Genomic DNA, 20,883 nt, shown 5'->3' with positions numbered 1-20,883 from the left:
TTTGAAGAGATTCTCCAGAATGATGAACCTGGAATTCTTTTTTTTTTTTTTTTTTAATTTTTATTTATTTATGATAGTCACACACAGAGAGAGAGAGAGAGAGGCAGAGACACAGGCAGAGGGAGAAGCAGGCTCCATGCACCGGGAGCCCGACGTGGGATTCGATCCCGGGTCTCCAGGATCGCGCGCTGGGCCAAAGGCAGGCGCCAAACCGCTGCGCCACCCAGGGATCCCTGAACCTGGAATTCTTAATCTTACTTTCTCGTTGTCGTCTGTTGATATTTCACAGTCTTTATCTTTTCTTTATTCTTTTTGTGATTTGGTCATAGGTTGCTGCTGCTGTCATTGCTGTGGGGAGCTCACTGTGGGCCTTGGTCTTTTCCTATAAGCTACGTTGGTCCTTGCTTACATGCTCATTTGGGATGGAAACTGGGAATAGACTGTCTGCATAGCCAACCCCTCTCTGGGAACATTCACCCCCATTATGTGGAGGTTCTGGCCGGGGGTGGTTGTAGTGGGTCGGGCTCGTATGTGCAGCACCAACCCTGGCTACAGCTAACTGGTATGGATCCAAACTGGATCAGTCCGTTCCTTCCCAGGAGTCTCAATTTGGTAAAGAGAAAGAGAGCAAGAGAGAGAGAGAGAGAGAACGAGAGAGCACTCATAAAAAATGAGCCATTTTCTTTCAAAGTGGCTGAGCCAGTGACACATACTCAGTGTCACATTGTCTGGGAAGGAGGAAAAGCCTGTACACAGACACACAGCAAAGCGTGAAGATGAGAGATGAAGATGGGGTCAGGTTACTGTGTACTCTGAAGAGCAGACCCCAACCTCTGGCTGCTGTGGTTCCCCACAATTCCCTGATTCTTATTCCTTCTGATGCTGGAATTCCATGACACACCCCAGGATCCTTCCAATAAACTGTCTTTTGTTGCTTAAGCCAGTGAGGCTTATTTACTCCAGAAGGACCTTAGCCAACTGTGTTACTGTGATTTATAATGAGAAATCATATATTTGGGCTTGCCCCCCTCCCTGGTACAGAGCTCTTAAAACTCTTGGAATGTCTTTTGTTATATTAATGAGGTGATTTTGGGGAAGCACCTGATGGGGGCTGGGGGCCTAGAGAACTGACCTGGTGATTAGAGGGTTAGAACTTTCAGTCCCTACCCTTGTCCTCTGGAGAAGCGACAGAGGCTGGAGGTTGACTTCATGAACGGCCGATGACTTAGTCAATCGTGCTGACATAAAGAAACCTCCATAAAAACCCAAAGGGACAGAATTTGCAGAGCTTCCACATGGGTAAACATGTAGAGAGCTGGGGAGCATGGCTTTCTGGGAAAGAGCATGGAAGCTCCACACCCTTCTCCCCCCAGGCCTAGCCCTATGAACCTCTTCTGTCTGTTCATCCTGAGTTACATTCTTTTATAATAAACCAGTGATCTAGTAAGTAAACTATTTATTTTCAGTTCTGTGAGCCACTGGAGAAAATGAATCCAACCCCAGCTGGGTATCATAGGGACCACTGATCTATATACGGCTGGTCAGAAGCACAGGTAATAGGCACCCGGATTTGCAGTTGCATCTGATGAAGGAAGGAAGACAATCTTGTGGGACTGAGCCCTTAACCTGTGGGATCTGATGCTGTCTTCAGGTAGATCAGAAGTGTCAGAAGTGAGTTAACTGCTTGATGGTGTGGGAAAAACACACATCAGAAATGAACGAATCAATACATCTTGTTTTAGAACCCTTGAACAGACCTTTCTAGGTGGCCACATTAATTTAATTTTATTCTTTTTTTTTTTTTTTTTTAAGTAGGCTCCATGCCCAGCACAGAGCCCAACTTGAGGCTTGCTTGAACTCATCCCTTTGAGAACAAGACCTGAGCTGAGATCAAGAGTCGGATGCTTAATGGACTGAGCCATCCTGGAACCCCTCATTAGTTTTATTTTAAAATTCATTCATTTCTCCCCATATTCCCCCCCCCCCCACTGAGCTCATTAGTAATGCATAGTTACCATCATACATAAATAAAAATTAAAAAAAAATAAAGTAAAAAAAATTGGGATTCCTGGGTGGCGCAGCGGTTTGGCGCCTGCCTTTGGCCCAGCGCGCGATCCTGGAGACCCAGGATCGAATCCCACGTCGGGCTCCCGGTGCATGGAGCCTGCTTCTCCCTCTGCCTATGTCTCTGGCTCTCTCTCTCTCTCTGTGACTATCATAAATAAATAAAAATTTAAAAAAATAAAGTAATGCATAGTTAGAATTTTGTCTTTTAAATCTTTTTCCATTCCCCTTGAATCAGCTTTCCTTTAGAATCTCCGTTCACAGCATTTTTCCTTCTCTATGCCTTTTGAAATGTATCTTTCTCACATCTATAGGCTGTATGAGGCCATACCTACAAGTGGATGGATTCAGAGCAGTGTTCCCCTCTCCCAAGCCCTGCTTCCTTTCCATTCTGACATTGAGCAAGGTGGGTCAAGACTGCGTGAGATGCTGGCTTCAAAGTGAATGAGGTTTGCAGCTGACTTCTGGACAATTATCTATTTTTCCTCCTAAGCGGTTTAGCGCTGTCATCTTGGATGTTTATGATGAGTGACTGACCCCTGCCACACACTGGTATAAATCTTTTTAAAGCCCAGCGTAACCATAGACTAAACATCCTTAAAAGATACTTTATACACCTGCCACCAGATGGTGGGATGGGAGGGAAGACAATGTCGAAGACCCTTAAGGTGAACATTCTAGTTTCATTGGAAGCCAAGGAAGAGGACCATACGTGGGGAAAAAGGCTCTAAATCCTTGCTGGCCATGCTAGGAGTCTGGTGGGGAAGGGTCTGTGCTGGGGGAAACACAGGACCTCTGAATGGAGAGAATGCCCTACAAAAAGGCATGTTACGAACATAATAAGAGAGATGGATAAAAACGTCTGCAGCCAGACAAAGGTGATCTAAGAAAATTATGAGAGTTCTGGAATCACAAAGTGACAAGAACCACAAAATAGAAAAATGGCTTGGAAGATGAGAATATTAAAAAAAAAAATTAAAAAGGTAGTAAGAGGGGAATGGTACATCTGCAGAGCAGAATTTCATAGTTACGGAAAGTGACCTTATAAAATTATATACATAAAAATATTGTGCAGCCACTAGGTTTAAAAGGTTACAAAAGAGTATATTCTGTTAGAGAGATACATAAATATTCTGGAAAGATACGTAAAACCAGTGCTTCTCAGACTTTAACATGCATACAAATCTGCATATTGATCAAATCAAGGCGTCTGGTTAAAATTCAGATTCTGATTCTGTAGGTCTGGAGTGGAGGTGAAGCCGGCGCTACTGGTGCCTGGGCCCCGCTTCGTGGCTGGGGAAGACGCCCACGTCTGCTTAATGGATGAGGAGACTACTTACTGCAATTTCCTTCTTCCCCTTCAACTTATATCTATTTCTAACTAACTTGAGTTTAAAAAAGGAAAATTAAAAAAATAAATTAAAAAAATAAAAAATAAATAAAATAAAAAATAAAAAGGAAAATTAGGGCAGCCCCGGTGGCTCAGCGGTTTAGCACCTCCTTCAGCCTGGGGCACGATCCTGGAGACCCCGGATCGAATCCCGTGTCGGGCTCCCTGCATGGGGCCGGCTTCTCCCTCTGCCTGTGTCTCTGCACCCCAACCCCTGTGTGTCTCTCATAAGTAAATAAAATATTAAAAAAAAGGAAAATTAATGGGTATGTGTTATTTTATACTATAAGAAAACAACATTAATTATTCTAAAGAGAGAAAAGAGGGGAAGCAAACCTAGAGGATGTGCTACATGCAAGGGGAGCTGATGTAAAAGCCAAGCAAAGGAGGAAATGCACGCCTGAGAAAAGGCAAGCAGCCAGGGGAAGCCAGGGGTAGAGGCCAACTTGCTTGGGTCTGTGGAATAAACAGACACAATAAACAGACACGTTTGATGTGGAAAGAAAATAAAAAGAAGCGCAGGGAGAGGTGCAGACGTGAGCTGGAGGGTGGGTGCAGGGGTGCAGGTGGCTGGCCTTGCCAGGTGCCCACGGGAGTCCACTTGGGCCCGTGCAACCTCCTACCCCTGAGACCGAAGAGCTTGTGAGAAGGGCTTGTCCTGACCTCTCCAGCTTGAAAGAACGAGGAATGGAATCTGCACGCAACTAGAAAGCTAACAGAAACTTTTAGAAAGGCAGGCCATGGCTTGTGCCTAAACTCAGAATATCATGGAACAGGATGACTCCCAGGAATGTAGGAGAGAGGGACTCTCAAGACTGTGACTTGGCCAAACGGAGCTGGGCTCTCCACCTCATGGGACTTGGGTAGGGCCTTTGTCCCCAAGAAGTCTGCATAGAGAAGAAGCGATTCTAGCCTGCAGAGAATACAGCCTCAGCCCTCGCCCCGGGAAGGCACTGACTGTCACTGGTGGCGATAACAGAAGTGACTGTGGTGAGAGCCCTGTTGTTTGACAAAAAGACTGCACAGGGCGGCATCACCGGGGAGGGGGTGAAATTCAGGTGTTCCCCATTCCTTAACCAACCCCGAGGGCAGGTGCTGTTTATCATCGGCCACTATTCACTGCCTTGCAACACTAAAACAGGTGCAAAATCATGCGGTGACGTCAACACACCATGCTGGAGCTACCCAAAGTCACCAACCCAAGGTGGCTGGGACAGAGCCATCCGGACGGCAGCCTGCCCTCTGCTGGACATGATGATGACAATTTGGGTGAAAGGGGAAGGAAGAAAAGTCTCAGGATCAGAGAGAAACCCTGGCCCGGGCCAGGAGTCCACAAACTCAAACAAAAAGGGTGGGGTGGGGGGAACGCAGGAACTTAGAGAAGAGTCAATGGATGGATACAGGGGTAAATCACCTGCAGACTACCTAGTATTTGATGAACTCTGAAAAAGATCACTAGATGCCACTTAGAGCAACGCCCTGCAGCTCCCTTCCTTTCCCTCAACCCTTTAAGGGGCTTTCCCCTAGATCCATTCTTCCTCCACGGTTCACGCTTGCTTCCATCCACCAAGAAATCGAAGGCTTTTCTGGTACAGCCTATTCAGGGAGCTGTTTGACTCGAGGAGGTCTGAGGCACTGGCTCACAGGAGGCCTGTCAGGACCAGGAGGCGCCAGGAGGACTTGGCAGCAGGCATCGCCCACCTCCTGCTCCCTGGCTCAGCCCCGGGGCTCCCACGTCTCCGCACTCCCACCTGTCCGCTCCCTCTCTGCCACCTGACGGGCTCCTCTTCCAATAGGATGCTTGCACCTGGGATTCAACGCTCCCGTGCCTTGGGCCCTCCTCCCTCCTTCAAATTACTCTGAAGCCCTTTTCCATGGCATCATCTGAGCCTCCCTGTTTCTAACACTTACAAGGTTTCAGACTAAGGTGTGCAGGCTTGTGGTGCAATCACGGCTCTTAGCTCTAAAATCCCCGCTTTCAAAAAACTTGACCATTTTGCAGTAGTGTCCTCGCATTGGGCGAACAGCTCTCAAATATCTTGAACGTCTTGCCTGATTTCGGCCTCCTCTTTCTACATAGAAAGTTCTAGGCTTTCTTCTATTTTTGGGTGCAGGCTACTCCGTCCTGGGATCCGTTTCAGATGCTCTACGGCTGGCTCAGTGCTGGCGTTAAGAAGTGAGATGCACACCAGAAAGCCAACGAGGCAAATCCGTACGTATCCCAGGCAGCCCCTGTGACGCACAGATTCCTTCCTGAACATAAGCATTAAAAGATCCTGAACCCAGGTGAAAAGCTTGCCTAAGTAGTGATTTTTTTTTTTTTTTTTTTTTAGAAAAGGACATACACCGCTTTCCATACTGTTTTACATTAAGCCAAATCTCAAAAAAAAAAAAAAAAAAAAAATCCTGAAGCCTCCAGTTATGGAATGAATAAGTCACAGAAATAAGAGGTCCTGGGCCCCCTGGGTGGCTCAGTGGGTGAGCACCTGCCTTCAGTTCAGGCTGTGATCCCGGGGTCCTGGGATCGAGTTTTGCACTGGGCTCCCCGCAGGAAGCCTGCTTCTCCCTCTGCCTGTGTCTCTCATGAATAAATAAAATCTTTTTTTTTTTTTTTTATTTATGATAGTCACACACACAGAGAGAGAGGCAGAGACATAGGCAGAGGGAGAAGCAGGCTCCATGCACCGGGAGCCCGACGTGGGATTCGATCCCGGGTCTCCAGGATCGCGCCCTGGGCCAAAGGCAGGCGCCAAACCGCTGCGCCACCCAGGGATCCCAAAAATCTTAAAAAAAAAAAAAAAAAAAAAGAACTAAAAGGTCCTGCATAGGGAACGAAGTCCGTGGTCGTGTGATAGCGCTGCATGGTGACAGGTGGTCGCTACACATGTGGTGAGCACAGCATACTGCACGGACTTGTCAAATCACGATGTCATACACCTGACGCTAATGTAACATTGTGTGTCGACTCTACTCCAATTTAAGAAAACCCAACAGTGAAAGCCTGCCTTTTGTTTTGTCTGAAGATCTAATTGGCTTTGTTAAATGTTTCATGAGTCAGGGAGTTCGCTCTAGCAAGTGGAGAGGAGCTCCTGAAGCTACCGTTTCAAGCACTGATATTTAAAAATAATTTAAAAAATAAAAAGATAAAAATAATTTTGACTACTTTTTAATTTTTTAAAAGCCTAACCTTTGATAACTTCCTCCTCTTGTTAAACTGAGTACACCTCTGTGATGTTGTGAGACGGTAAGAAGTATAGCTTTGGTCTTCCCTCCTGGTTCTTAACATAAGAGCTCCTAAAATCCTTGACATTTCTCTCTCTTTTTTTAAAGATTTTATTTTTATTTATTCATCAGAGACACACAGAGAGAGGCAGAGACACAGGCAGAGGGAGAAGCAGGCTCCCCAGAGGGAGCCTGATGCAGAACTCAATCCCAGGACCCAGGGGGATCATAACCTGAGTCAAAGATAGCCGCTCAACCACTGAGCCACCCAGGTGCCCCAAATCCTTGGAATTTGAGTGAAAGAGGTGACAGTGACATCTTTTCTTATTCATAAGGTGCCTCTTGCAACCACACCTCAGTTTATGCTAATGAAGTAACTCTGAGGATGGGGCTGGTTGCCACAGGAAGCCATCAGAGGGTTGGAAATTTCAGCCCCACCTCCAACCTCCAATGGTCAATGACCAATGATTTCATAAATCCATACTCTGTAATGGAACCCCGCCCCCCTAAAAATCCTAAACAATGAAGTTCAGAGAAATTCTGGGTTGGTGGACACATAAAGGTGCGGGGAAGGTGGTGCACCTGGGAAAGCCTGGAAGCTTTGATCACCTGCCCTATACCTGCCCATGCATCTCCTCCATGTGGCTGTTCCTGTGTATCCTTTAATAATCAACTGGTGATATTAAGTTTCTTGCACATGTGATCCGACTCCTCTGTATCTGTAGGCTCTGGAAGCTGTTCTAGCAAATTACTGCACCTGAGGAGGGGGTCATGGGAACCTCGGATTCAGGCTGGTGAGAAGTTCCAGAGGCCTAGACTTGGGACTGTCTGAGGTGGGGGCAATCCTGGGACGCTGAGACCTTAACCTGCGATGTCTGGCACGAATTCTGGAAAAATGTCAGAATCACTTGGTGTGAGGAAAACCTCCACGCATTTCGTGTGTGAGAAGCCTTGTGAGTAAAAACCAGTTCATAATAGCATGGGCCACCGTTTGGTGTCGACCTGGGTCCGTCACGATGAGTATCTGTGCTTATGTGCTTTTATGGCACGATAGTGTCGTTAGGGATTACTAAGTAAGATAGGGTTGTCTACTGCTCAGTGGCCCCAGCTTCCTACTTAAAAAAAAAAACCCAGACATTAATTCTGTGAGCTCCTTCCTCTGTTCTATAGGACTCTAAATATATCTGCTTCTAGAAGTGTTGCCTGAGTCTTTCTCTTAGGCTGTCCACTGTAACCTCTTGCTAGTTTGCAGTCAGGATAAAGCCGATGCCCCAAATCGCCAGTCATCCCAGATGGATATGCAATTCCAAGTCTCCAGACTCTGGCCTCAAAGTGGCTCCATGCTGGGCACGTCGACATAGCTTTATGGCAGTTAAGTCTCTATGTTTTTTACTTTATTGTTTTATTTGGTTAATTTTTAAATTTATGCTCAAAGAAAGTACAATAAGGAAACTTCCTAACAGAAAGCTCTATGAGCAAAGAAAATACCAGTGAAGACATGAACTGCCAGGGATATTCCCAGGGAACAGGAACTGGCACTTTTACACGTGTTAAATAAGACCACGTCTACTTTTGGTCCAGTGAACTTCGAATATGGACTGTTGGCACACTCATCTATAGGATGAGGGTCAAACTTATCCTAAAATAAAGTACTGAATGTTATTATTCCCATTATATCCTAGATCCCAGATGGAATAATTATGGAATTATTCATTCCATAATTTCTCAGCTTTTTTTTTTTAATTTCTCAGCTCTTGATATCAGAAGATGTCAGTGAAAGTGATCTTGAATGAGTCACAACTGCTTTTCTCAAGGGACTGAAGCCACCCTCCATCCTGCAGCCTGACCTGATTCTCTTCATCAGGGGCTGTGCTGCTCTGGGACTCCTGCTGCTTCCACAATGGATACAGATTAGAGTCTAAAGTCTCAGGCTGCCCATCAGACACCCCAACAGCTTGTTCCCCATGTACTCTGCCAAACTAACCCTCCACTCCATCTTCTTCTCCTCCTGTCCCCAGCTGCCCCCCACACACCGTCCCTGCAACCCCACTGACCCAGGCTGCCCCCAGACCTTGAAGATGTTCTTGCTGCCTGGATTCCTTCTCCCTCCACACCTGCCAGTCAAAGTCTTCCAAAATCTCTACTTCCATCCACTCCAAGGACTCAGGAGGCTCTTCTACTTTGCTAGGCATGCTTGCTCCCTCCCTCCCCGCCTCCTACCTAATTTCTTGTATTAACACCCCACAGTCAGGGCTGTTTAGGAATGTGCTGGAAAGCGCTTTGCTTTCCCCATACCTCCCAGCCCAGGAGCTGAAAAGTGAGGGAATGGGGTAGAGACCCAAGTCTTGTGCACCGACAACCATGCCAGGGCTTTGCCCTGCCACCCCCTTACTTCTGAATACTCACGGTTTCCACAGTTGAGACCACCAAGCCCAAATGGGCAACTGCAAGTCAACAACAACAACAAAAGAACGAGAATTAATTTTAAAAGTCAAAAGAAATAACTGAGGCAATCTACCCAAATAACTTACTTATTAAAGATTTATTTTAATTAATTTATTTTAGTTTCAGAGGTAGAGTTTAGTGATTTATCAGTTGCATATGACACCCTGTGCTCATTCCATCATGTGCCCTCCTTACTGCCCATTAGCCAGTTATGCCATCCCCCCACCCACCACCCCTCCAGCTACCCTCAGTTGTTTCCTAGAGTTAAGAGTCTCTCATGGCTTGCCTCCCTCTCTTTTTCATCCTATTTTATTTTTTCTTCCTTTCCCTGTGGATCCTCTGTTTTGTTTCTTAAATTCCACATATGAGTGAAATAATAGGATATTTGTCTTTCTCTGATTGACTTATTTCACTTAGCAAACACCCTCTAGTTTCATCCATGTTGTTGCAAACCCAAGTAACTTCTAAATAAGTTCAAATTCATCAGAATAAATGAGCAGGGAGCCTACCTCATACAGGTTTCATTTTCAAGCCTATATCCATCTTCGCATGCTAAAAGAGAAAAGGAAAATCCATGAATATGATCCAGGTTGGCCCAAACTGACAGTTATTAGACACCAGCCGCTTTAAAGTCCACAAGAATCTTCTAGAACCAGAAGTTTACAAATAGCTTTAGAATTATCTATAACCGGGGGATCCCTGGGTGGCTCAGCGGTTTAGCGCCGCCTTCAGCTCAGGGCGTGAACCTGGAGACCCGGGATTGGGATTGAGTCCCGCATCGGGCTCCCTGCATGGAGCCTGCTTCTCCCTCTGCCTGTGTCTCTGCCTCTCTCTTTCTCTGTGTCTCTCATGAATAAATAAAATCTTAAAAAAAAAAAAAAAAAGAATTATCTATAACCTGTCAGCTCAACTCTTAATTTTATCACAAAATTGTCTTAAACCTATGAGTGGCTCTCAGTTTGCCCTGTATAAGAAAAAAAGGATCGTGATAGCAATCGTAGTATCTACCTTACAGTTTCTTGGAGGGAATTAAGCAGAGCAAGGCATGCAAATGGCTTGGCATGGTGCCTGGCACATAGTTACCACTGAATAAATGATTATAGTTATTACTGTCTAACAAATGCAATTCTTTTGGGGAGTTCTCTGTGGCCCGTGTACCATCCTTCCACACGCACAAAGACAAATGATCTACCTTCTTTAACGTAAGTCAAACCTTTGACCTGCTGTTGACTCCATCAACCCCTTCCAAGAGGAAGAAGGAGCTGTGCCATCCTCTGGGACACGGTCCTGGTGGGTGCCTCAATTTTCATAGGAGAATGCTCGCCCTGTCTATCGTCTGTGCAGGGGATTCTGGACATACGTAGGGGAGTGCTAATCAGCACAGCACCCAAGAACATAACGTGGAACCCTCTGGTGGTGCTGCTCAGGGACTGAAGGGCTGTGGCCCAGCCATTCCTGTGGGTCAGCAGTTCTTGAATTTATTTGAACACAGAACATTTCCAACACTAAATAAGCTGATGGAACAGCATGAACTATAATGCACGCTGAGATGAAAGCAGACAATAAAAAATGGCTTCATAGTCAAATTCATTGCTGCAAGAAGTGATAGAAATTCGTTTCATGAATAATGTACGATACACACTGCATAAAAGATCACAGATAAGAAAAGGTACATAGCGTAGAGCGGGGATCCCTGGGCAGAGAGACACATGCTAATGGTGAGATGTGCGTGTCAGAGCACACACGGCTGGGGCGGGGGGTTGGTGCACACCCTCCTGGGCCGGGACGGGAGCTCTCGGAGGCATTCTGGATGCTCTGTTACGGATTAACGCCTAATAATACCAACTTAGGTAGATGTACTCAGTGCTGCTCTTCCTTCTGTTTTTAATGTTAAATGCTAAATTTTTCTAGCATCTATTTTGTTGTCAGAGATCACTGACATATCACTAGAGTTGACTGGAACAGTTCAGAAAACGCTGCTCTAAATAGTCTGCGATTCTCTTACAGCAAGCAGATCGCGAGAGCTGCAAGCCTGGACTGAGCTGTTCTGGCTCCACAGAGCTTTTCTTTTCTTTTTTTAATTATTATTATTTAAAAAATTTTTTTATTGGAGTTCAATTTGCTAACATATAGCATAACACCCAGTGCTCATCCCGTCAAGTGCCCCCCTCAGTGCCCGTCACCCAGTCACCCCAACCCCCCGCCCACCTCCCCTTCCACCACCCCTTGTTCGTTTCCCAGAGTTAGGAGTCTTTCATGTTCTGTCTCCCTCACTGATATTTTCACTCATTTTCTCTCCTTTCCCTTTATTCCCTTTCACTAATTTTTATATTCCCCAAATGAATGAGACCCTATGATGTTTGTCCTTTTCCGACTGACTTATTTCACTCAGCATAATACCCTCCAGTTCCATCCACATCGAAGCAAATGGTGGGTATTTGTCGTTTCTAATGGCTGAGGAATATTCCAGTGTATACACAGACCACAGCTTCTTTATCCATCATCTGTCGATGGACACCGAGGCTCCTTCCACAGTTTGGCTATTGTGGTCATTGCTGCTAGAAACATCGGGGTGCAGGTGTCCCGGCGTTTCATTGCATCTGAATCTTTGGGGTAAATCCCCAACAGTGCAATTGCTGGGTCGTAGGGCAGGTCTATTTTTAACTCTTTGAGGAACCTCCACACAGTTTTCCAGAGTGGCTGCACCAGTTCACATTCCCACCAACAGTGCAGGAGGGTCCCCCTTTCTCCGCATCCTCTCCAACATTTGTTGTTTCCTGCCTTGTTAATGTTCCCCATTCTCACTGGGGTGAGGTGGGATCTCATTGTGGTTTTGATTTGTATTTCCCTGATGGCAAGTGATGCGGAGCATTTTCTCATGTGCTTGTTGGCCAAGTCTATGTCTTCCTCTGTGAATCCACAGAGCTTTTCCTGAGCTACATTCTCTTGCATCAGGGGCTCTTATAAATAGCAGCAGCATTGGGGAAGTCCCTGGGACTTATTACAGGATGTCATGGGCCACGCCGCCATGATACCATACAGTAACCTCTCAATGAGGACGCCCCAAAGAAAGTTCCCTTGGGCCTCTGGTCCTAAAAAGATGAGGATGCGGGATCCCTGGGTGGTGCAGCGGTTGGGCGCCTGCCTTTGGCCCAGGGCACGATCCTGGAGACCCAGGATCGAATCCCACATCGGGCTCCCGGTGCATGGAGCCTGCTTCTCCCTCTGCCTGTCTCTGCCTCTCTCTCTCTCTCTCTGTGACTATCATAAATAAATAAAAAAATTGAAAAAATTAAATAAAATAAATACTAAAAAAAAAAAAAGATGAGGATGCTTCTGAACAATTGTACTTTATTTTATGGACACTGACTCTTTCTAAAGCCCTATTTCTCTCTTTGCCTCAGTATCCAGGAAGCTCAGAACTTGAGGGAGTGGCCTACCTTTAGCAAACATGTAGGACCTGATAGCCTATCTTTCTGCATCTTTTGCAACAAAGTAGGGCAAAATCATCACATCCGCTTTAGGGAAGGAGGAACGAGGCCCCTCTCCCATATCTTTGACACCTTTGAGTCTGCTGGGGCCTTCTCTAAGGAACAAACTGGGCACTCCTGCTTCCCTAGGTGTGGAGAGCATCATGCCCTGGCAGTCCTCATGCTACAGCAGCTTGTGGGAGCCGGAAAGCCACCCCTGGGCGCCCCATGCATGGCTGTGTCTGCAGGCAGCTTCGCAGGCACCGCTGGTGTGCCCATGACTCATCTCCATCCATCTCAGCACTGAGGCAGGCTGATGTCACACCAGCCTGTTCTATTCTGAACACTTCTTCCTGGAAATGTTTTTACATCAGATCTACCCACCCAACCCTCATCTGCTGGGTGGGAGCTTTCCAACCTGTGGCTGTCATCCAGCCAGACGTAACGTCCATCTGTTGTCCTGCCTACAAGCTGATGGGCTGGGCTGTTTTCACTTGGCTTCAGAGGTGGCCCGACTTCCTGGTGTTAATGGTACTTCTTTACTTCAAATGGGTTTGTTCAGTCATTTCATCAAAGACAGAGTGCCACCACGGTTCTTGGAGGAAAAGCTCATCGTAAGATGCTCCAGTGCTCCTTAGGCTCTAGCTCCTCTTCACATACTAGCAGGACTCTGACCCGTGGGGCACTGAAGACAAAACGAATGTAGCAACAGCTGGTAGTAGTGCCCAGGCCAGGCTTCCCATACTGAACAAGTCAATGCAAATCTCTGGCCTTTTTATAAGTAAGTGGCAGAGTCTTCAAGACTCTTGTTTCCAAGACCTCCTACTCTTGTCCGATCCCATTTGCAGACCCATCATCCATTTGTTAACTCGACAGACATTTGTTAAAGCCCACAACGTGCTAAGGATATTCTAGACATAGGTCTGGCTTTCAAGGCATTGGTGAGAGAAAGAGGCCTGTCAGAAGGACACCTACTTTAATTTTAGGATGCTTTGGAAGTCTGAAGACACGGGGAAGCTATTTTATGTGAGGACTACGTATGTATACAACAGAGAGCAATACAGGCTTGCTAAGGTATAGCTTTAGGAAACACACCCACACACCCCCATCCTCCATCTATACTGAGGACTGACCTCAGATTTGAGGTGTCCAAAAGGGGCTTTATTTTAAACACCCCTGTGCTCCAACACCAATGGCCAGAAGGTGTCACTGCAACCCATCAGAACCCAGCCAACAGGGCTGTGGCCCAAGGAGCTGCCGATTCCATTCATCAGAGGCCTGGTGGCCACGGATGAAAGTCCAACCAACAAGGATACTGCAGAAATGAGGCTTCGCAGGGCCTTGGCAACAAGCCCGAGAGCTGACCAAGGAATCCTCGTGCTGCATCTTGGCTCGTTACTTGATAAACAGAAGGTTGCTGGATGCTGTGTCATTGCATCTGGAAACATCTTTGACAGTCCTGCTATCGCTAGTGCTAGTCTATCAGCCAGACAATTAAGAAATTGCTGACTTGGAAACAAAGGCAAGCGGCGGGGGCCAGCCAGAAGCAAAGGTGGCAGGGCTGTCAGAGACTCCAGAGACTTGATGCACCAGGGCCACCACTCCCATGGGCCCCATTTCTGTCCATTACCTTCCCAGCCCCCCAGCACCTGGATTTAGCAGCGGTCACCTTCCCACAAGAAGCGGGGTTCAACAAGCCCCAGTTTCCAAGAAGAGCGAGGACTACTTTGCATGAAACCAGGTAAGATGGAACAAGGAAGAGTCATTTCTTTGCATCAAAGAGGCGGACTGACTGTGTGCTGATAAACGCCGGGAGGCCGTCGTGCCTCAGGACCGCAGGCCAGCACACAGGGTCAGCCTCCCCCGCCGAGCCCACCACAGGCCTGCGTGCGCAGCACACGGTGCGCGCTTTCAAAGCCCCTGTGCATAAACCTGAGTCAGGGGGTCTGAAGGTCAGGACGACTGCCCCGCCCTGAAGTGTGCTTTCATCCTCTCCTGATGGAACCAGTCCTCTACCGGGAAGTCCTGATAGAAGTAAGTGGCACGTCCCCTCTCCCTAGCATGTGACTTTTACTCAGAGTCCAGCAACACGGTCACCAGCAGGCGCTGGCCAAGCAGGACACCTGTGCCTTTTACATTCTAATGTGATGCAATTCTTGGAGCTACCTGACGGACTTTGTGTCTGCTGCTAGTTTGGGGATTACAAATTCCAGGAGGCTTTTATAAAGTCAGGGCTCCGGACTTGCATTAGTTTTGCCTTCAAGTAGTATCCTTGCCGCGCACTCACTGAGCACCCTCTGTTTCTAACTGAATCAATGTTAGTCCCACCTATATGGTTAGCAGAATTACCTTTCTGCCCTCACACCCTTCGTGAAAACTTTAAAACTGGAACTCACTAAATCGGCCCCATCCTGCGTGAAATACCAGGGAGATGCTGATGGCTTACAAAGCACCTCCATAGGGCAGCCCGGGTGGCTCAGTGGTTTAGCGCTGCCTTCAGCCCAGGGCGTGATCCTGGAGCCCCGGGATCGAGTCCTGCATCGGGCTCCCTGCATGGAGCCTGCTTCTCCCTCTGCCTGTGTCTCTGCCTCTCTCTCTCTCTGTGTCTCTCATGAATAAATAAATAAAATCTTAAAAAAAAAAAAAAAGAAAAAGCACCTCCATATACACAGCCTTCCTCAATCCCTAGAACATCCAATGGAGCACCGCTATACCCATTTCACAGAAGGGGAAACTGAGGCTCAGCGAAGCAAAGCTGTCTTGCCCAAGACGATACATGATCCGCAAGGCAGAATCGGGCGGACTCCCCTGAGCCTTGGCAGTACTTGGTCCACTGGGCCTCAGCGGCCTCTAAAAGGGACAGGCCTGACTCCGTGCTTGGGTTTCCGTTTGTGAAGATTAGCAGACAATAGAATAAAGCTTTGGGAATTAAAACGATAATTTTCCTAACTTCCTCTAAGTGAAAAAAAAAAAAAAAGAAAAAAAAAGGCACTGCCATAGGCATTCCCATTCTCTCTTCTCTTCCTCTGAATGTGATTGGCCGGACCAGCTGCACCACTCAGAGACAGCACTATTGTTCGAAGGAGATAACACAGTCCGTGGGCAAAATAGCAAGTTACCCGCAGCTGAGAACGGGCACAGCCAGAGCAGAGAGTTTGGGGCAGAGGAAAGCGTCTTCCCTGCGCCAGGTCGGGCTGCAGGGCACCCCCCCCCCCCCCCAGGACTTGCTGGCACCTCGGCAGGAGTGATCCATCTTGTTGAACTGGAAGTAGCCCGACTTGCATTGGCACAGGGCGACGCCATCCAGGTCCGTGCAGATGGAGGTCTCTCTGTCACATTCTGGAGTCTTCCGCTTGCACAGGCTGCCTGCTAGAATGCAAAAACAAGACGGTGAAACAAAACCAAACCTCCTCCGCGTCAAACCTGAAGATGCATGAACTTTTCTATTTAAAGAGGCCCTGGGAACTGTTTCCAGAAGGTCGGCCTGCGGCAAGGCTCCCTTCAGAGGCCCACTCGGGGACCTTCCCTGTCGCCCCACAGCCCGTCCCCCGAGCACGCCACGGGACAGAGGCGCAGACAAAAGACACAGGCCTGGCGCCCGAGACCCCGGCACCCACTGTAAACACGGCCCTGGGCGCGGGGACGTCTTCTGTAACCCCCCGCTGGAGGGGCGGGCACAGAGCCAGGAATCGTGCCCAGGCCCCGTGAGGAAGCCGTGAAGCTCACACCTGTCCTGCGTGGACGCCTGCCTCTGAGTCTGCCCCGTGTCTGCGCGGCCTGGAGGGAGGCAGAGGGTGGCCGCTTGCCCACAGATGTGTTCCGAGGGTCGGACGCCCCAGCATCACGTTCTTTGATTAGGTTCCCTGTCTCCCCATTACTCTGGCGGTTTCTGGGGGCTTATGCATCTCTGGGGCTTTGGGACCTTGCAGGGAGATGGTCACACCTTGCACGCTGAAGGCTGCTGTTGGGCCCTGGGTCCCCAGGCCATCACCACGGGGGTCGGGGGCAGAGGAGGGCAGAGGAGGCTTGCTACCTCCCTCCCTTTAGGGCTTTACTTTCTACAAGCAAATCTGCTTGGCTTGTCCAGCTCTGGACACACGGGCCGTGCTCATTTCATGGAGGACAAAGAAATTATCTCCTTATTATCAGAAAGTGTTCATGGTTGGGCACGTGGCCTTCTCCGAGGCTGTGTACGGCGGGCCCTCTCTGTATGCAGGGGACATACCAGGGGAAGCTTACTATCTAAGGCCTGACAAAAACACACGTGAATGGGGGACACAGAAAGCAGAACAAAAATAAGCAGCTAACTGGAGAGTGAGCAGAGCTCCTTTCCGACCAGCTCAAGGGGAGGGCAATGCTGAGATCCACTCTCGCTGCCGGGAGGTGAGTGCAAGCCGCCAACGGGGAGAGGCCACCGAAGTGCAGTGTGTGCATATCATGCAGGGAGGCATGGTCCCCCCTCTCCCACCTTACGGAAGACACCAACGATTCAAAAACCAGGTACCGGCTCTCATTGTGGCAAAACTGCCCCTCCTGTGATGACGTGAGGTGCCACCCATGCCAGGTCCCCGCATCTGCCTCCTTTCCTGAGTCCTGAGAGCTTGGGACCTGCTGGGTGGCCTGGTCACAGGGAGGTAAGTTTAGGACACAGCTTTGGTTTTCATCACTGCATTTCCTGCCTTTATCATTGGAAGCTGGCTGGCTAAAGCAGAACTCTCTTTGTGTGTATGATAGAATTTCCTTTGTTTATTGTGAAAAGTTTGTATTTAAGAGAGAAAATTAAAAAAAAAAAAAAAAAGGAAAAAAATCTCACCAGGCTAACTGCAACGCTGGCACTAGAGAGGTACCAACCCCCACAGCTCCTCCCCTAAACTTGGTGAGAGCTTTGCCAGTCCTCAAGCTTTAACATAAATACTTCTGGGGCAAAAGGCTGGTGCTAGCTTTGTCCAGCAGCCAGCCTGGGTTGCCGGTCCCGATTAGATATTTTCTGGAAGCCAATGTCACATTTTCCTTCCATCCTGCCCATTAATCTAGCCTGCTGGCAAATACCACTCGCCCCACTGAAGCAACCCTTCCTTGCACAGAAGCAAGGAAAGTTGGCCTTGCCTCTGCAACAGAGGAGTTGCTCTCCTAAAAATCCTTAAAGAACATCCTGTCGTAAGTCAATCAAATGCAACCACATCGAATCTCATTTTCATTTCAAGCCTGGCAATGTGATTTTTCTACAACCACAATTCCCATGGTCATTCTGGGGCATAACATCCGCCTGACAGACAATGAGAACGTATGTACATCTGAGGCTGCGACGCTCCTTGGGGGATTTCCAAAGACTCTAAACCTTTGGAAGCACGAGAGCTGCAGTTCTTTGGAAGGTGAAGAACTGAGGAAGCGGATATTTTGCGAACTGAAGGGTGAAGACCTGCCCTTCCAATGGCATTGTTCAGAGTAGCCCAGTGCTGCCCATATGTTGGAAATACCCAGATGTCAGAACATGACCCCTCCTGCTTGTCAGAGCTACGGCTCCAGCACTCAGAAAGGTGAACAAGAAAGAGACAAAGCTCGGTATGCTGGCAAAACCTGGAGAAGAACTGGGAGGGAAAACAGAGAAATGAGACTCTTCAGCCAAGATACATGGTTGTCTTTGTTTTCAAGGGCTTTCAAAGGGGAGGTACAGAATGCGGATCGGCACAGGTCGGGGGTGAGGGAGCAGATGGGAAATCTCTGTACCTTCCTCTCGATTTTGCTCTGAACCTCACACTGCTCTAAGAAAATTAATGTCCTAAAAAGCAAAACAAAACAAAGAATGGGACTTCGGCAAGGAAGCTAGGGGCTTTCCGGTAGGCCACATCCAAGCAGCAGAGAGAATGGCGTCGGGGAATGACCACCGCTACTGTAATAAGCAGGATCTTACAAATCCATATATGTGGCTGTTTGATATACAAGACATGAAAATGCATTTACTAGGGACGTAAAGGTAACCTGGTGCAATGTTGACCACAAAGGATGTACCCTTGGGGTGTTCAGTGAATTGAAAGGTCCCCTTCCTACCCACCAGGGAGGAGAAATTGGGACCTTTGAATCATTGGCAAGAGAAAGTAAAATCAAAAAGTTCTTGCCTCAAAGTTTAGAGCACAGTATAATGGAGCATATAGTTTTCAGTTAATTCCCCAGCAATGCTAAATGATAGCAACTTCAGGTCCAGAAAGCTCAGCAGCTTTTTTTCCCCCAAAAATGAACAACTAGCCTTAAGATGGGCTAAAGCTATAGTGTTTATCTCAGGGTACATGGTTAACCCCCAGCTCCCAGGCTCTGCTGTGCATAGGTCCATGAGGAGAGCCCTCTGGATCAGCACTCAGAAAGCCCTGAGCCACTGGGTATGTCCTGGATCTTCCAGCAGTTACAGCACCAAACCTGCTCCTTGCAACTTCCATCGATGTCTGGGTACCAGATGGGGAGGCTCAAGATTCTGCATCCTTCGCTAGTCCTAACTGTGTAGCACAATTTGCTGACCAGAGCCCACTTCTTTTTTTTCTTAATTTTATTTGTTCATGAGAGACACAGAGAGAGGCGGAGACACAGGCAGAGGGAGAAGCAGGCTCCATGCAGGGAGCCCGATGCGGGACTCGATCCCGGGGCTCCAGGATCAGGCCCTGGGCCAAAGGCAAGTGCTAAACCACTGAGCCACTTGGGCTGCCCTTCTTTTTTTTTTTTTTTCTTTTCTTTTCTTTTCTTTTCTTTTCTTTTCTTTTCTCTTTCTCTTTTCGTTTCGTTTCGTTTCTTTCTTTTCTTTTCTTTCTTTCTCCCTTCTTTCCTTCCTTCCTTCCTTCCTTCCTTCCTTCCTTCCTTCCTTCCTTCCTTCCTTCCTTTTCATTCTTGGCTCAAATGCCCAGTGTGAAGCCCTACATGAGGCTTGAACTCATGGCTCTGAGATCAAGACCTGAACTGAGATCAAGAGTTGGATGCTCGACCCCCAAATGCCACCCCCCCCCACTTAACACCCATTTCAAACATAGACAGGCTCTATGACAAACGTGTTGAACCCAGCCCCAAGTGCCTTACACTCCCGTCCTAGGTCTGTACCTAACTAACCACATGGGCAGGGTCTTCCCAGGAGGCTGTTCTCTTACCTTTAAAAATCCGCCTCTGAGATCCCAAGAGTTGGCAGGCCTCGGCAGAGGAGCTGCAGGAGTTGACACATTTCTGCATCCCGTCGGCCAGGTCAAACAGTGTCACGTTGGAGGCCAAGGAGAAGGTGGTTTGCAGGGACATGACCACCGCATTGGACTCCCTATTGGCAAAGTGTGTGGGTTTTTAATTGTCCTCAAATGACGTGTGGGCCCCAGGGCTTGTGGAAAGAACATGCATCTCCTTTCTCCAGGAAGGGAAAGGGAGAGCATGGAGGTCCAGGGACCTTGGCCCCGGGTCACTCTGTGGCTTGGTCAAAACAGGGCCCAGTTTTGTTGCTGTCGCCTACGTTATGATGGCCTCCCCTTTGTTGTAGACTGGTTCACAAGTAATTCCGTCGCTTACCTAGAAGCATGAACTGTGGATCGGGTGTAACCAGGGAACGTTGAAAAACACATATTTAACTGAAAGGAAGAACAGGATGGTCGTTAACTGTGAGTTAGATAAAAGCCTTAGACCTAGAACCAATTTCCTATTTTCAGGATAAAATAGGCATTTTCCAGCCATCATGTTATCAGCAGGCAGCTTTACAGAGGAGTGGTGTCCTTTTTTTTGTTCCCTTCTTAAATGCCTCCCTGCTCTTGTTCTGTTGTTCTCTGAGTACAAAGGGAGAGAGGCAGATAGTAAATCAGTGGGGAAAATCTTGGCAGGAAATGATGTTCAGAACAGCACCCTTGGATGCAAAACATCTTCAAAGGAACAGATCTCTTCTAAGACCCAGGGTTTCAAAAAACTCAGAGGCAACTGTTTATTTGGACTTTGCAGAGTGAACAAGGTTCACTGAAAGAGGCTTCAGCTACCCCAGGTCTGGCAGGCCCGACACAGACCCTCATAATCTACAGTGAGTTGACCTAACTCAAAGATAGGTCCTCTTCAAAAGGGCTCTCCATGGGAAATCACATTACGTGGGTCAAGAGCCCCTTTTTGGAGAGCAAATTAAGAATGACTCTCCCTGTGTTTGCCTTGTGCCCTCAGAGAGAGCAGAAAATCCCTCTAGGGTATAAAGTTCCATGCCTGCTTTTCTGCTGCCACCACCGGTAGGGGCTTCGGAAGGTCACAGTACCTTGACCTGTGCGGCGTGCCTGTCTGCAAAGCCGCTGTGTCAGG

The 20,883-nt window shown here is 47.9% G+C and overlaps 1 protein-coding gene across 3 annotated transcripts in view; it reads right to left on the bottom strand.

Moving 5' to 3' along the window:
- The window catches only part of HEG1 (heart development protein with EGF like domains 1), an 88,549-nt gene that overhangs the window by 13,961 nt on the left and 53,705 nt on the right, over positions 1–20,883 (bottom strand). For 2 of the 3 annotated variants that reach the window (XM_041756960.1, XM_041756860.1), the window contains 5 exons: positions 20,122–20,180; positions 19,719–19,879; positions 15,826–15,960; positions 9,631–9,673; positions 9,083–9,120 (listed from right to left, as the gene is read on the bottom strand). In XM_041756960.1, the coding sequence (XP_041612894.1) occupies positions 9,083–9,120; positions 9,631–9,673; positions 15,826–15,960; positions 19,719–19,879; positions 20,122–20,180 (436 nt within the window). The remainder of the gene's footprint in view (positions 1–9,082; positions 9,121–9,630; positions 9,674–15,825; positions 15,961–19,718; positions 19,880–20,121; positions 20,181–20,883) is intronic. The other variant, XM_041756933.1, reaches the window with a different exon arrangement.

The sequence above is a fragment of the Vulpes lagopus genome, chromosome 1 (assembly GCF_018345385.1).
Source record: "Vulpes lagopus strain Blue_001 chromosome 1, ASM1834538v1, whole genome shotgun sequence".
Taxonomy (NCBI): Eukaryota; Metazoa; Chordata; class Mammalia; order Carnivora; family Canidae; genus Vulpes; species Vulpes lagopus.
Note: the sequence above shows the minus strand (reverse complement) of the source record. Positions and strands in the feature narration are given on the sequence as shown.